The sequence below is a fragment of the Artibeus jamaicensis genome, unplaced genomic scaffold (genome assembly GCF_021234435.1).
Source record: "Artibeus jamaicensis isolate MK-2021 breed Jamaican fruit bat unplaced genomic scaffold, CSHL_Jam_final scaffold_614, whole genome shotgun sequence".
NCBI classification, from domain to species: Eukaryota; Metazoa; Chordata; class Mammalia; order Chiroptera; family Phyllostomidae; genus Artibeus; species Artibeus jamaicensis.
Genome location: NW_026522050.1, coordinates 7,806,843 through 7,818,706, shown reverse-complemented (window position 1 = coordinate 7,818,706; position 11,864 = coordinate 7,806,843). Strand labels below are relative to the sequence as shown.

Here is an 11,864-nt window from a genome sequence, read left to right as displayed (position 1 = left end):
GTAACTTTCAATCAATAAAACTGTAAAGATATAAAAAACAAAGAAACCAACAAAAAAACTAGTACCTTAGATCTCATATATAAAGACTAGGAAAAAAAGATGAACTAAAAACAAGCAAACAAACAAAAACCCAAATAAATAGAAGCACATAGTAAAATCTAGAATATAACCCATCCAAAGTGAAAATACAAAGGTGAAAAACAATATAGAAGACCTATAAGTGTAACTTCATCAACAAAACAAACAAATGGACAAAATCAAACCAGAGCCTTGGAAATAAAGAACAAACTGCTAGTGACCAGGGCAGGTGGAGAGAGATAACAGGGGAAAGGAGGGGAAGTGGGAAGCCAAGAAACACATATAGAGGACTCATGGGCATGGACAAGGTGGAGGTATTTACTGTGGAAGTGGTGGGGGGAAGCAGCAGGAAAGAGCAACTGGCAAAAAGATGACTGTAATTGAACAACAATGTAAAAAGAAAATCAAAGAATTTAATTTTGAAAAGCTCAATAAAGTGGACAAAAATTTATCTAGAATTAGATAGAGAAAAGAAGACAAGATATAAATTAATATCATCAGGAGGAATAATGACCTGCAAGAGTTAAAATGACAATAATAAACATTATAAAAACTTGTGTCAAGAAATTAGCGTAGATGATAAGAACAAATTTCTAAAAAGAGAGAATCACCTAGAACAGACAAAGGAAGAAATAAAAAATCTGAATAGACACATAAAAAGAAAATAAATTTCGTTTGTAACTAAAGTATTTCCCTCTCCTACCAACATCCAGATGCAGATAGCTTCACTGGTTATTTTCACTACATCTAATATAAGAAATAGTATAAACCATTGATTAACTCATGTCAAAAATAGAGGAAGAGACCACTTTCCAACTCATTTTATTTAGCAGGTATTAACCCCAATACCAAAGTCAATAAGGAAATAGAAGATAAGATAACATAAGATAAAATCCCTCACTGGGGAGGATTGTAAATTAAGAACTATCAACAAAATATTAGGAAAATAAATTCAATGATGCATATAAAACAATAATAAATCAATGAGAGCTATCCCAGGAAAATAAGGATGTTTTAACAGATAAAAAGCAGTTAATATAACATATCACATATAGAATAGAACACAAAAAGTAAATGGCTACCTCAGTAGATACAGAAAAAATATCTGACTTAATCCAAACCCCATTCAAGATAAAAATTTGCAACAAAGGGAAAGAGAAAAAATGACTTCAACCTACCAAACCTGCTCCTAGCATCACTCCCAATGATTACAGAATGAGTGGCTTTCCCCCAAATAACAAAACAATGCAGGATGTCCACTCTCAGTACTGATTTTAGATGATAGATAGATAATAGACAGATAGATAGATAGATAGATAGATAGATAGATGATAGATTAATAAGTGAGTCTGTCATCTGGATTCCTAATAACACTAATTTTATTCACTGGCTACATAATCTTTTAAGTAGAAAATCCTAATCACTCCACACTCACACAAACCTCTGGAAGTATCAGTTGAGTTCATCACAGTCACAAGATACAATATCAAAACAGAAAAATAATTTTATTGTTGTATAGTAGCAAATAATATCTGAATGGGAAATTAAGAAAACAATATAATTTATAATAACACTAAAAACACTTAGAGATAAATTTAACAATAGTAGAACAGTAGTTAATACAAAAATTATAAAACAGGGCATTTTTCCTGATGTAAGGCAGACACATTATATCAATGTAATAACACTGATAATTAAAAAATTAACAGATTAATGATTGATTGATTATTGGCAGAGCTACCAGGACTACTCATTCAGAAAGGACAATCTTTTTAATAAATGGTGAAGAATAATTCACTATTCATATGCAAAAACATGAGCTGAAATCTATACCTCACACTAAGTATGAACATTGACTCAAGATGAATCATAGACAAAAATTTAAGAGCACAGGCACAAGTTGTATATCTGATGAAAGATTGATACCTGTAGTATTAAAGGATAGTTAAATTAGAGCATAGGAAGACAAACAGGCAAAATGTTTGCATAACCATTTCACCAGTGAAGAATGATTTTAATGTGCCTCAATTATGAAACAAACATAAAAACTAATGACAGCCTTCAAAACACCAATATTTCAAGTTATTCCTATTTTGACCCACAGGTATCTACTCATGAAGGTAACACATGAAATATGGGCTAGTGAAAGTATTTTTTTTTCCTATTTTAGCTGTGAAAGATGATGTGGGAATGAAGAACATTTCCTCAGTCTTGGGTGCTGTCTCTGACACATCTAGTTTATGAAGATATTATATGATATTTTATCAGACAAGATCGGGCACGTTCAGGGTGGTATGACCACAGACTATGTGGTATTTTAGAGTATAAATATTTATTTACTTAAAATTATTTATTAATGATCATATACACCTTGTGAAGTTTATGTGTATACTCAGTGATACACATAGGCTAATTGAACACTGTGGCCTACATTGACATTAGCCAGAAGAAGAGCACATGGGGAACAGATCACTGAAGGGGACCCACTCAATGTCTTCTGTCACTGGGGATGTAAAAGGAAAATTCGGTCTCAGTACTGGGCCCGTCTGTTCTCTGCCTCATGCAGTCACAAGGGTGAGAAAATCCACGGCACATCATGTGGCCTTTTCCTGCTATTGATTTTGGCTTTATCCAAGTTACAACTCAGGGCTTGCGACACCATCATCTCCTTTGTAATATAGACCTTGAAATAGGAGTCAGTGTTGTATAATACTCAAAATAGGTTCTAATATATAACAAAGGCCCAAGAAGTGTGAGCTAATTATAGTTTTCTGACCAGTAGTTTTTCTCCTTCCTAGTATTTGAAGGGATTCTGGTGAGGCTTATTCATTGTACTTGCAAGAATTTGGGGGATTCTGAAATGTATAAGAAAGGGGAAAATAATAAGAAACATTCATGTTATTTTATCATGGCAATGTAATCTGTGGCCCACATGCATGACACTAGAATGGAATTTCATTTAGCATCATGAAATCTGGATGAAGACATGTTGATTTTAAACAATCGTTTCAAACATTAGGGCATTTAAACAATTCTTGTTGCTATTCCATAGAGATTAATTATGTGTCCTATGCCTCATGCAGTGTTAGTTGAAATTTAACTTGTTGCTACAGCATTGAAGAGTAACAATTGATGAGGAACTTAAGGGACCCTTTCCCTGGGGGTTAAAACTACAGTATAAGTCTCTAACTGTGCAGTCTAGTGCCTTCAGCACCCAGGAGGCAATGCCTGTCACTCAGGTTAGTTAGCGAACAGCAGACTCTGGTTACTTGAAAAATAAAGTGGGTTTATTTCCCAGAAAAACAATTATTTTAGAGATATAGCTAACTATCTGGATTCTAAGTAGAGAATGATTTAACAGACCACATTCCTGTGCACTTACTATTTTAATTGTCTTTTTCTACTGAGAGACAGTTGATGGTGAAATTAGAACAGTTTCCTCTTGAACACCAAAGATTGATGTGTTCTCCACATCAAATTCTGTCATGTAATCTGGATTGTATGCCCATAAAGGAGCACCCCAACTGTCACCTTAATTCTGAGGATTGAATTTCTGGGCCCCTGAGTTTGTCATCAGGATTCAGCAGGTGTAGACTATCTCTGCTCTGTGAATGAAGTGAATCCTTTTAGATTTTGGGGGGTGTACCATAAACTAGTTTCTTATTATCAGCCTAGAACATTAGGAAGAAGTGTTTCCAACTTGATTTTTTTAATTTTAACTTTGAGGTGGGTAAAACATCTGAATTTTTTGAGTGGTGAAGCAATGAGAAAACCATGATGTTAGCATTGAGATTTGTTTTCACTTTAAAATTAGTTCATGTTATAAAGAAAAATACCAAGTTCTGTTTTCAGTCCAGAATCTCTTCACTCATATTTCATTATAAAATGTGTGAATATTACCATGGGTGCATCCCTCTAGGAAGCAGAGAATAAAATGTGTCACCTTCCATATGACTTTTCTTTAAGGACAGGTCTGAGTGTCATTGTACATCAGACTTATGGGATATTTAATGTAACCACTTCCTCCAACCTACTACTGGAGGGAAGTTGGGAAAATTTTCACTTGCCTCTTCCTCAGTGTAGGGACTGGACTGATCTTTAGGGTTGTAGCCAAATCAAAGTGATAACATATGGTATTTTTCCCACGTGTATTCATATGTCAGCATAAACATTTTATTTAAATCTACATATATATTGTAACTGTACTAGGTATCTTTAAAAAATAACCATCTCTACATCATTGAATATGAAGTTATTATATTTCAATGATAATTTCAAAGTCATTGAAATAACATGAAAACTCTCTATTTTACATAAGATATACCATAGCTTAACATTGCTCTATTTATGATAATTAATTTTTCCCACTGTGAATATTATAAATAATGCTGTATTGTAGTACTGAATATATTTTTCATGATTTGTAAATGTAATTAAGCATCTCTTATAACAGCTTACAAATATAAAATCTCTCATAAACATATCAGGTAGCTTTTATTGGTTTCAGGGTTAAGACTTTGCATACATGTTGTCTAAGAGCTTTGCAGAAATATTTATACCAGAGTTATACCTTTCTGAGTCACTATCGATATTGATCACTATTATTATATTTGAATTTGTTACTTTGACAAGTAAAAATGATGGACTTCAGTATATATTTAAATCTTTTTATTTTTTATTTTGAATAATTCTAAATTCATTGAGAACTTAGATCCACTGTTCTCAGAAATTTGTCACACTCCCCAACAAGAGAACTGAAGAGGAACTCACCTGCTGAAACTTTATGATAATGATAGACAGACCTAAAAAATTAACATACATAGGATCATGGTTGTTATTGTCTGACCTGAAGAAAATTTGTTACATTTTTCAGGGAGCAGCAGTTGATCACTTGTGGCTTTAAAAACTATCATTGGATCTCTTTGAAACTCCATGAAAACATTTAAGTTAATTCATCAGCTCAATGTATTGTGGTAGGTAACAGTTCAGAATTATACACATTTCTGCTGATACTTTAAATTTGGTCAGTGGGATCTGCTGCCACACTGAGAATTTAGAATTATGTGACAATTGTATTTCAAAAACATGGTGTTTGACATCCATGTGATTTGTTAAAGTTAATATAATTGCGTGTTTTCTCTCTTATTCCCATTTCAGGAGACACACAAAACTTATCCTTTGGCTTTCTAAACCAGACATATGGTGGAAGCTGGGGAGGGGAACTGCACCATTGTGATGGAGTTCATTCTCCTCGGATTATCAGATGCCCCTGAGCTGAGAGTGTTTCTCTCCCTGCTGTTCCTTCTGGTCTATGGAGTCACAGTTTTGGGCAACCTGGGCATGATTGCACTGATTCAGGTCAGCTCTCGACTTCACACTCCCATGTACTTTTTCCTCAGCCACCTGTCCTTTGTGGATTTTTGCTACTCCACAACCATTGTGCCAAAGATGATTGCAAATATCTTAAACAAAGATAAAACCATCTCCTTTTTTGGATGCATGGTACAATTCTACTTGTTTTGCACATTTGCTATTACTGATGTCTTCCTGCTGGCTGTGATGGCCTATGACCACTTTGTGGCCATCTGTAGCCCACTGCTGTACATGGTCACCATGTCCCAGAGACTCCGAATGGTGCTGGTTTCTAGCTGCTACCTCTGTGGGACTGTGTGTTCTCTGATCCACTTGTGTTTAGCTCTTGAGATCCCATCCTATAGATCAAATGTGATTAACCACTTCTTTTGTGATCTGCCCCCTCTCTTATCTCTTGCTTGCTCTGATGTCACTATGAATGAATTGTTGGTGTACATTGTGCCCACTTTCAATGAGATCATTACCATTGTGATCATCCTCACCTCCTACTTGTTTATTCTGATCACCATCCTGAGGATGCGCTCTGCAGAGGGAAGGCGCAAAGCCTTTTCCACCTGTACCTCCCACCTCACAGCCATTGCAGTCTTACAGGGAACAATCCTTTTCACTTACTGCCGGCCCAGTTCTGGCAACAATGTGGATGCTGACAAGGTGGCTTCGGTGTTTTACACAGTAGTGATTCCCATGCTGAACCCTGTGATGTATAGTCTAAGGAACAAGGATGTGAAGGAAGCTCTCAAGAAACTGTTGGGATCCAAATTACTTTTTGAGAAGCTGTTTTCTTAACCCGATTTAGGGTTTTATGAAAAATCTTCAAAGAGGCTTGTTGGAGGTAATGTTAAAAAAAAGTAAAACAGGGAGGGATTTATAATCTGGAAATCTATGCATGCTTTCCCCCCATGTTTCTGTGTTAGTAAAGCCACTTCATTGAAAAAACTTTTTGTGCCTTTATTTATTTGTTTATTTACCTATATCTGTTTACTTAGATATTTTGGAGTGACATTGGATAACAGGATTATATGTTTCAATGTACAATTCTATGATACATCATATGTGTTTGTGCCAGTCACTCCAAAACCACCTTCTCCTGTCATTGTATGTTTGACCCCCTTCACCCTTTACTATCCCTCTCATCCCCATCTCTTTTGGTAACCACCATACTTCTGTCTGTGTTGATGAATTTTCATTTGTTTTTCTCATTTGTTCATTTGTTGCTTTTAGTTTAAAGCCATATCTTATTCTTTTTATTGGCTTGATCAGAGGCATCTGCTACCTTTGCTGCTGTTTTCCAACATCTAATTGCTGTGAATAGGTTTTTGGAGTGTTATTTTTAGACTCATTTTTTGTTCTGAGATATTATCAATATATTTCTAACAAAGCGTGCACATAGACAGAAGCCTTCATTATTTTTAATGAGTGCAGCTATGTTTATGAAACTGACTTCACCTTTTCACATGGCCTGACTATATATTTGTCTCATATTCTTAGGTTTTTCCCAAAATTTGGAGTGAATTTTCTACATGTTTTTCTGTGTTAGGGTTAATACTTTTTAGTCGTAAGTGGTTGTTTTCTTTTTTTACTACCCTTTCTATTGCAAGGTTATAATTTTATAACTTTCCAGACTGACAGCTGTCAGAGGGGAGAGGGAGTGGAGAAAGGGTTGACTGAATTAAGAAGGTGAAGGGGTTAGTGAAAGTGACATGTACACCTGACACAGAGACACAGAGGACAGCATGGTGATAACCAGAGGGAGGGGTGCTGTGGGGCTGAGTGAGAGTGGGCCAAGGGGTTGGGGGGAAATGGGTACATCTGTAATAATGTCAACAATGTAAAATAAAGTTAAAAATACCTTTTTAAATATATAATAATGCTCTAATTTATAATGAAATTTTCATAAAAGTTAAATCTGTCTCTTAAGTTCTTAGCACAATATACGGTATAACTTATTAATAAATTATCTGCTGTTGTTAATCTTTACTTTGTTTTCTCTATTTTACTTTGATTCTGGATTAAACAAGTAGGTTATGCATCTGACACCATACCCTTTTTCTAAGTTTCCATGTCTTTGTTAATTTTTTATTTACTATGTCAAATTCTTGGTAGGCACTCAGCCTCTCCTGTTCTTGGTGAGTCTTTGTTTTTGCACCAGTGGGATTTGATGAAATGTTCATGACCAGTCACCAAAGATCCAGTGATGGGTTTCAAAGTGGTGACAAGTGACCTAGTGATTTAAGTATGAAATTTTGGTGGAATTCTTGGAAGAAAAAAAGAATTTCTTTCTGCTGAGATTAATCTTCTGCACAGATAGAAGCACAAAACTGCTCATATTTCTTTCCATATATAATATGTATATATTTTTCATTTTTCCCCCAGTTTTCTTTGTTTTCCTTCATTAGGCAACACATTCCCTCTAAATTTCATTTTCAATTCTTCAGTCATGTAGTGAATTTTTCAATCTCCATGTAATCACTTAGGTTGCTTTTAATGTCTTTTTCTCACTATTGGGTACTTGTCAAAGTTCTTAATGTTCACTTGAAATTGTCCTTTTCTCTGTAGAATTTGATGACACAATATATTCACAGAGTAATTGTATGTGTGGTGTGTGTGTGTGTGTGTGTGTGTGTATTATTTATTTATTTATTTATTTTGTGCTATTTTTGTTAAAGTACACTCTTGGGTCTGGCCCTTGGAGGGACAGAATTCCATTTCAGCACTATGCACATATAACACATATCAGAGTCATTGTCTTTGTTTATAATTGGCTTTCAATCTACTTGTTGACTTCCAGGATCTCTAAATCTCAACAACCTGATAGACATATTTTTGCTTTTTTCCCATTTATTTTACCAACCTATCATATATTCTGTTATTGCATAAATTGTATTATACTGGCTAAATCAAATTAGATAGTGATTATTGTAATCCAATTTTCTATATAATAATTTACTATTGAGAGCCTATATATATATATATATATATATAGAGAGAGAGAGAGAGAGAGAGAGAGAGAGAGACATTGTTAAGATGTACAGAAGCACATTGAATCCTTTCACTTTTGTTGAATCAGCTCAGTAGATAAGGGTGTCCAACTTTTCGATGTCTCTAGGCCTCACTGGCAGAAGACTTGTCTTGGGCCACACAATAAATATACAAACACTAATGAAAACTGATGAACATAAAAAAGGCTTTAAGTAGGTTTATATTTTGGTGTTGGGCCACATTCACAGCCATCCTGGGCTGCATGTAGCATGTGGGCCACAGGTTGGACCCATTTGCTCACATACATTTTTCCATGGGTTTTGGATATCAGAGTCTGTGTTCCTGAGATATGATGTTAGATCAGAAAACTAATCTCAAGGTCTCAAAACAAAATACAAGAGGACTTGCAATGTGCTAGTGAGCCACAGACTTCCTAAGGGAGGCACAGCTTTCTTCTATGGCCATAGGCCTACCCAAGTAGATTATAAACATTTGGCAATGGTCAATGTCTTAATCCTTAAGTCTCAAAATCAAATTTTCCAGTAAAAAGTGAACTGATACAACAGTGTAGTAAGGTGAGTGAAAAAGATAATGATCTGGTAAAGTTTCTTACCTTAATCCCAGTACATTAGAGCTTGATAGGATTTTAAGCGCTCATCTTATAGTCACTTATTTCATGCATAGAAAACTGATGTTTTGAGAAAAAAATCCTTAGAATAACACAGGTTTTAAATGCTTAAGGTATTTAGAACAAAAACAACAACAACAAAACCCTCAAAGAACAAAAAATTGCATGTTTAACATGTGATAATTTTAAAACAATCCTCAGCATTATTGAAGGAGATTTTAAGAGAAATGGAGACATCAAACTATGACATGGAATAGAGAAATAAAGTTCATTATACATAGAAAAATTATAGATTGAACATCTAGGATGTAGTTTGGGATGTGGAGAAAAAACAAATTTGACATTGTCAGGACAAAAATTCTATTTCACCCAGTAAACTGAAGCGAGAAGCTGGAAACCAGTATTGATGCCTATAAGGAAACTACCAATGAAATGAAGGAAAATAAATGAAAGTAGGCATAGGGGAACAGTTTTTAGGACAAAATTCACTTAAATGTTGTTATGTACTGACAGTTTATAAAAGAAAGATGATTAATAATAGTAAGAGCAAAGATGAATAGTAATAGTAACATCTTAGTTGATGCAAATAGAATTCACTGGTGCACAGTTGGGATTAACTTCAGAGAGGAGGAGCACATTTTCTTCAGAAAAGGAAAGGAGGGAGAGAGGGAATCACTGATGAATTCAAATGCTTATGCAATGATGAGAATGTACAGGGTATTGTATTTGCTGTTCTATATTTTTCACCACAAAATAGAAATTATTTTCTGGCAGTGAGCAGAAAGTAGTAAAATGAGACCTAAAAAGAAATGTTAAGGTTTGCAATAGCTATCAAATGAGGGAAACAGCTGTATATAATATGAAATATTAAAGAACAATATATATAAATATATATAATATAAATAATATAGACACATATGTATCTTAACATTGTGAATTTTATGCAAGTATAAAATGAACATGTATCACAGATTTGAATTAATTGATTCATTAGTTAAGCTGTTATTGGTGTAAAATATAATTCAAAGAATTATAGGTCAGGAATTCATATATCACTATACAAATAGATACAAATTGTCTTCTTTTCACAGGGGGAGATGGAAATCCATTGTTTACAGTGGACAAAATGTATATGTTTATAGTCAAGTGTCACCTGAATTGTTATCAGTTATGTACAATTTACAGATTTGTAAATTAGAACAAGGACAGGAAAGGCAGAGATAACTCTGAGAGGTAGATAGGAGAGATTTTTCAACACCATTTTCAATTTTTCACTACAGGGAGCACAGACACATTTCTGGATATCATTATCATATTTTCTGGATTGAATTTTACAGATTGGTAAGCATGGGATTTCTCTAGCTGTATCCCATAGCTTGGATTCCAGATAAAATAAATGTCTGAATTGACTCAGAATTGTTATGCTGCCAACTTTACTATTATTTATTATTATTTTTGCTACTTTATTTTACTGTTTATGCCACTACGGTTGTCTGAATTTTTTCTCCTTTGTCCCCTTCCACACATCCCCACCCCACTCCTTCAGGCAATCCTCACACCATCATCCATGTCCACAGGTCATATATACATATTCTTTGGTTAATCCCTTCACCTTCTTTCATCCAGTACCCACCTTCCTCCTCCCCTCTTACAGCTGTCTGTCTTTCCATGTTCCTATGCCTCTGATTTTACTTTGCTCATTAGTTCATTTTGTTGATTAGATTCCACATATAAGTGAGGTCATAGTATTTGTCTTCCTGTGACTGGCTGATTTCACTTAGTGTTAAGAGTCACCAGTGCCATCCATGCTGTTGTAAAAGGTAAGAATCCCTTCTTTTTTTAACTCCTGTGTAGTAATTCCATTTGGTAAATATACCACAACTTTTTAATCCACTCATCAACTGATGGACACTCAGGCTGTTTCCAGCATTTGGCTATTGTAAATAATGCTGCTATGAATATGGGGGGGGGCATATATTCTTTTGAGTTGGTGTTTCAGTATTAGGGTATTTTCCCAGATGTGGAATTACTGGGTCAAAAGGATGTTCCATCTACAACTTTTTGAGGAAGTTCCATAGTGTTCTCCACAGTGGCTGCACCCCACCAGCAGTGCACTAGGGTTCCCTTTTCTCCACAATCTCTTCTGCACCTGTTTGTTGATTTATTAATGATGGCTTATTCTGACAAGTTTGAGGTGATATCTTCAGAGCAGAGGAGTCACAAGATGCTGAGGTTATGGAGGTTGGAAAAGAAAATTTAATATAGTTTTTTGAGAAAAGTATGATTGTTCTTCTAATGTAAATGATGAAACTAAAACTCAGTGATTAATTGGCCTGCCCAAGATCTCACAACCACTAAGTGACTGAGCTAGGAATCAGTCAGTTTTATAACTAACTCAGAATGTTCTAATTTACCAATGGATTTCCAACAACTCTAAGGAGTTCCTTTGTTCCTCAGAGGTGAAGCCAGGTCTCAAGGTGAGAAATACAGAACTACTTTTCCTCTATCTACACAAGGTTTCTCCTTGACCAACAATGCTTTACCTGTTGTGGAAATAAAAGAATACAAACAGGAATATAGGCTATCTATTCAGAATTTTCTAAGTAATAATGATTAGTTACTATTATTGGTGAAAGATGAGAGAGTCAAAAAAGTAAATAGTGAAGCTTAGGTTTAGAGTTCAACAACTGGTTTGATGGTGGAACCATTTAATGTGGAAAATAGTAGTTTTAATTTTTATTGATCAATGTCACACCAATAAATTTAATGAAAAAATGGAAGTGATAATCTATCGGTTTAAAAAATT

General features: G+C 34.7%; 1 protein-coding gene across 1 annotated transcript; it reads left to right on the top strand.

Moving 5' to 3' along the window:
- The first annotated feature begins 5,277 nt into the window (after positions 1-5,277).
- LOC119046506 (olfactory receptor 5L1-like) lies at positions 5,278-6,237 on the top strand. The gene has a single exon (XM_037141619.2). It carries the CDS (start codon positions 5,278-5,280, stop codon positions 6,235-6,237), a length of 960 nt encoding a protein of 319 aa, XP_036997514.2.
- The last annotated feature ends 5,627 nt before the right edge of the window (positions 6,238-11,864 follow it).